Source organism: Anticarsia gemmatalis, chromosome 7 (genome assembly GCF_050436995.1).
Source record: "Anticarsia gemmatalis isolate Benzon Research Colony breed Stoneville strain chromosome 7, ilAntGemm2 primary, whole genome shotgun sequence".
In the NCBI taxonomy this organism is placed as follows: domain Eukaryota; kingdom Metazoa; phylum Arthropoda; class Insecta; order Lepidoptera; family Erebidae; genus Anticarsia; species Anticarsia gemmatalis.
In genome coordinates this window covers 12,399,380-12,404,014 of record NC_134751.1, presented here as the reverse complement: position 1 = coordinate 12,404,014, position 4,635 = coordinate 12,399,380, and the positions used below count along the sequence as shown (strand labels likewise).

General features: G+C 37.3%; 1 protein-coding gene across 1 annotated transcript; it reads right to left on the bottom strand.

Moving 5' to 3' along the window:
• Positions 1–1,544: 1,544 nt before the first annotated feature.
• LOC142974165 (achaete-scute complex protein T3-like) lies at positions 1,545–3,012 on the bottom strand. Its single transcript, XM_076116328.1, has 2 exons — positions 2,150–3,012; positions 1,545–1,949 (listed from the first exon to the last, which is right to left on the bottom strand). The coding sequence occupies exon 1, from the start codon at positions 2,871–2,873 to the stop codon at positions 2,157–2,159; it is 717 nt and encodes a 238-aa protein (XP_075972443.1). The 5' UTR covers positions 2,874–3,012; the 3' UTR covers positions 1,545–1,949; positions 2,150–2,156.
• Between the last annotated feature and the right edge of the window lie 1,623 nt (positions 3,013–4,635).

The window sequence follows — 4,635 nt, the reverse complement described above, 5'->3', positions numbered from 1 at the left end:
ATAATAATGGTTGATTGGGCTCGTGTGAGGTATTTTTTATTATTTTTAGGAAATATCTCGATCGTGTCCCGCTAATTCTCTCCATCTGGGCAACGATGATTTATGATATCTAAAGGGTATTACCAGGATTGACATCGTAGGAACGTTTGTTTGGTTATAAAGACGATGGGACATTTTTATTGTGGAATGGCAAAAAACAAACAGGAAATACCATAGAATGATTATTGGTATTTATTTTAGGTAATAAAATGCTTTAAGTTATTTTGGGGATAGATGTAATTTTGCAAATAAACTTTAATCAGTATCTACTATTTTTGATAGGTAGGTTTGTGATGCCAATTTCGACGTATAATCGGGGTTTGACAAAAATATGAACTCGTTTGTTAGAATTTGTTGAATAAATCCGTACATGTGCTTTGAAACTCTTAAAGTTAAAGAATAGGAATATGAACACATAGTCTGATTCAAATTTGGGTAAATACTAAAATACTTTGTTTTGCGCAACTGGGCTTACACATGAGTTACTGAAACCAGCCCTGAACGAAAACGAATCGTAAAGTTTTAAGATTGCTTTGACTGAGGCATACAAAACTCAGAATTAAGAAATTCAACGACCTTCAGCTGACGGCAGCATGTTTGTTACAGCTACTATCTTTTGGAAACACACAGAACTCCTTAATATAATTAGAAAGCCACGTGACTATAAAGACTAGTCAAAGCTATTTTAATTTTAATCTAGATAAATCACGCAATATTCTCAGGTCTCTGCCTATCTGGGACTTTTAGGAGAAAAAGTTGTATAAATCGAGCACGCCACAGTTTCCTACTAAGTTGCCCAACAATACAAATCTTGTATAAGTATATAGATAATCCTTATACTTACTATACAAGAAGCCGCATAGTAAAAGGGTGTTTGACAGTGATATGTTCATTATGCAAATACTCGCTGTTTTGGAAGTCGCTTCCCGCTGTTAGGATGACAGCTTTGGCTTAGTTTTAGTTATAAAATATTTGTTTCATTGTGTGTACAATCATGAGTGCACAGATATTATTTGGGACTACTTATTTAATGTGTTCATTGTTCTTAGGGATAAGATTGATAATTTAAAGTTTAGCGTGAAAAATCTTAGGTAAACTCCTCACCTAATTAATATTATTGTTTATCATCATTTGTGAATGTGCATACATATTTATATAAGTGAATGGATAGGAGTTAAAAGTGAACCAAAGCTTTTCGTTTATGTATTTGATGTCAAAAGATACTATGTAAAACAAATAATTAATTTTCAAACTATGTTAATTATAATTAATTGTAAGTAGAGGTGTGTAAGACACTGTGTGTATTGTGTATGTGTGTGTGAAATGACAAAGAAACAAAGAGTTTGAAATGAAAAGTTTGATGAGCTGTAATTAATTATTTTGTTAATACTTTCTGCAAGTGTTGTTCAGTTTAAATTTTTGTGTATGTGTGTGTATGTAATTAGGGATTAGATAATCAGTTTATGAGTTAAATTAGGGATTTCGTCAGAAAAAGAATGTTTAAATTCAATAAATAGTTTTAATTTCTTAACGTACTTACAACTAGTTAAGGTATATTTACACAATATCATCGACTGGGCCGATTATAAATACTCTTATTACATCGAGTAATAAAAGCCAAAGGTAACACGTACAATCATTGTTTACAACTGTAAGATACACTTACAGCAGCCCAGTAACACTTATAGCTCGATATACACAAAGTAAACAGCTAAAAAGGTAAAATAACTGAAATTCAGTACAAAAATTGCTTATTCAATTACCCCACTGTAAAACTTAAAATCTAGGTAAAGGCACTACCGGTTTGACTAGATATCCAAGAGTCTTTTCGTATAAACGACAAATGCACTATAAATAAATAATGTGATCGTTCTCGGCGGGTTTCGTCCACTGTCACTGCAATGTTTCATCTGTGAACAAAAAAAAGTGCTGGTCAGTTACATTGTTGCGCATCATAACTTTGACTTCTTATTAGAAAAACTTGTTGATAGAATCTTCACGATAAATTATTAAGTAGTATTCGAGACAATAACAATGAAAGAAAAAGGAACTCTAACAAAAAATACCATTTAACAAAAAAGAAAGAAAGAAAAAGTTCAATAAAACTTACGTGATATTTATTTTTGCTGCCACCACGAGATGACGTCTAGTAATTCGTCTTCATCCATTGACCCCAGCTGCTGTTGTGTTGTGTTGACCTCGTACCGATCAGCTGAGTACGCCGACGACACGCCCGACGAACATTCAGACGGCGCAGGAGAGTCTGGCTTTTCAGAGCAAGGAGATCCACTTCCATAGAAAAATCCATCATCCATGTCCATCGATGTCAACGGCTGCAATGTGTTTCCATTTGGAATATTTTCTCTATTTTCCTGATCACGGGTAATTCCCAATGCTGCGTCACTTTCTTCCAATAGTTGCTGTAGATATCTAATGTATTCGACGACCATCCTCAGTGTGTCCACTTTGCTAAGTTTTTTCCCGGAGCCCCGTCTCGCACCACCTGATAAGGCAGCGACGACGGACGCGGGCAGGTGACGGCGCAGCGCGTTGAATCCATCATTCACTTGCTTGACACGATTACGTTCCCGAGCGTTACGTCTCGCGATCGAAGCGGCCTGAGGTCCGGTGTAAGGGTTCGTCTTGAAATGCACCTTCTTCCTGTACTGTAGATTCGGTGGAGTGTCATGTGTAACGTAGTTTTTTTCAGAAGCCGGAGCAATAGGTATATTTCTCTTCTCTACGGACGTCTTCGTCAACGTAGCTGAAGGATATCCGGACGCGACGACGACGTAGTTCGTCTGACCTTGAACGAGTTGGATCTCTTGTAGCATTGTATACGTGCGCGCGGCGCGAGCGTTCACGACAGATAACGAGCACGACCGGTCGGCGCGGCTATCGGAAAAGCACTGCGCGATAGGGGAAGGCTTCGTGGGAGCTTTCGGTGGTCGCGGCGAGCGCAAGCGGCGGCAGTGAAGCTTCACGTACAAGTGAGCCGCCGGCGCACGCGCTCGCGTTATATCACCTGCGCCGGCTGCAAAAAATATAAATTTTAAAATTCTCTTCCCCTATTATTTTCGATCATCCCTTCCCCCAGTACGTGCGGGTCCGTACCTGGCGTGGTGGTTGGGGAGCGGCGAGCGGCGCGGGGACGCCGGCTAACGCGTGCCCGGTTTTTTTCTGTTGACCACTGAATGCTGTAACATAAAATACAAAATTGATAGCTACGATAGGAACGATGAACAATTATTTCGGAGTGGTCTCTACGTAGTTTAATTTAATTACGGCTTAATGCAACTGAAATTGCAGCTAATTACAATGATAGAATACGTTCATATATGGGTTGGTTTTTAGATTCTATAAATAAATACGTCGGGTACCGTTAAAGGTACGCGACTAAAAAGGATTAAGAGATATTTTGTCACATAATCGGAGTCTCGATGTCTTACATTTAAAATAAATCAATCGTCTTAAGAATTCACATCAGTATTATCTGTCTCGATCGCATTGAGTGTTTGAGTTTAAAGGTATTCCTTATAAAGGCTGGGACGTGGCGGATAAGAGTCGCGTATCTGTTTATCACTACATTATCGATAAAATACATCGACATTTATGTTAATGAAACCAATTCTGAATATTAGGGAATGTTCGTGATGATGCTAATGTCATCAAGTTAAGCCTATTGACGCCAATGGCGCCTACACAGTAATTAAAAGTTTGCTTTGTTAATTAAATGACCTATTTCCTTTCAAGACTATTGTGTTTTTTATTCATGTGTGTACGTTACATAAGTGATAAATGTTCAAATGACATACGGGTTCATAAATTAACGCGTAACTGATCAGTTTTTTCTTAAAAACAAATCAAAGGTCATAAAATAAAATCTTACTCAATTATCGACATTCCAATTACCATTATAACTGTAGGAGTCATACCTTAAGGGGAAACCAATAATTATTAGTGTCTGTGGGCATTAAAACACCTTTTTTAAGCATACTTTTACGAATTTATCGTAGTATACAAAATGTATAGCATTCTATAACAACCATTAGATAATTTTGAATGCTTTAAAAAGTATTTTGGCTATTCGAAAGTTGATGATACATGATATTTTGTTTATTCAAAATATGCCAATACCTTTCGTGTGAGACTTGCCGCCGTTGTGACAAGGTACGGCGTCTCTAGCGCACCATTAATCTATACTAATCTATACTAATATTATAAAGCTGAAGAGTTTGTTTGTTTGAACGCGCTAATCTCAAGAACTACTGGTTCGAAATGAAAAAATATTTTTGTATTGAATAGAATATTTATCGAGGAAGGCTTTAGGTTATATAACATCACGGTACGACCAATAGGAGTAGGGCACTAGTAAAAAATGTTTCAAGAACGGGGAAAATTATGACCTATTCTCTGTGAAAAATGTTACAAAAATGGGGAAAATTATGACCTACTCTTTCTAATGTGACGCAAGCGAAGCAGCGCGAGTCAGCTAGTTAGAAAAACGCGCTATAAATTGCAGTTCTCCAACTTTGTTTTATTCGTCGGGCCTTTGATCGGAGCCTTCTGGCCAGTACGATTGCATGAATCGAATAG

Bases quoted from the DNA above. Each gene is read 5' to 3' on its own strand.
- LOC142974165 (XM_076116328.1), bottom strand. From the start codon at position 2,873: ATGCTACAAGAGATCCAACTCGTTCAAGGTCAGACGAACTACGTCGTC.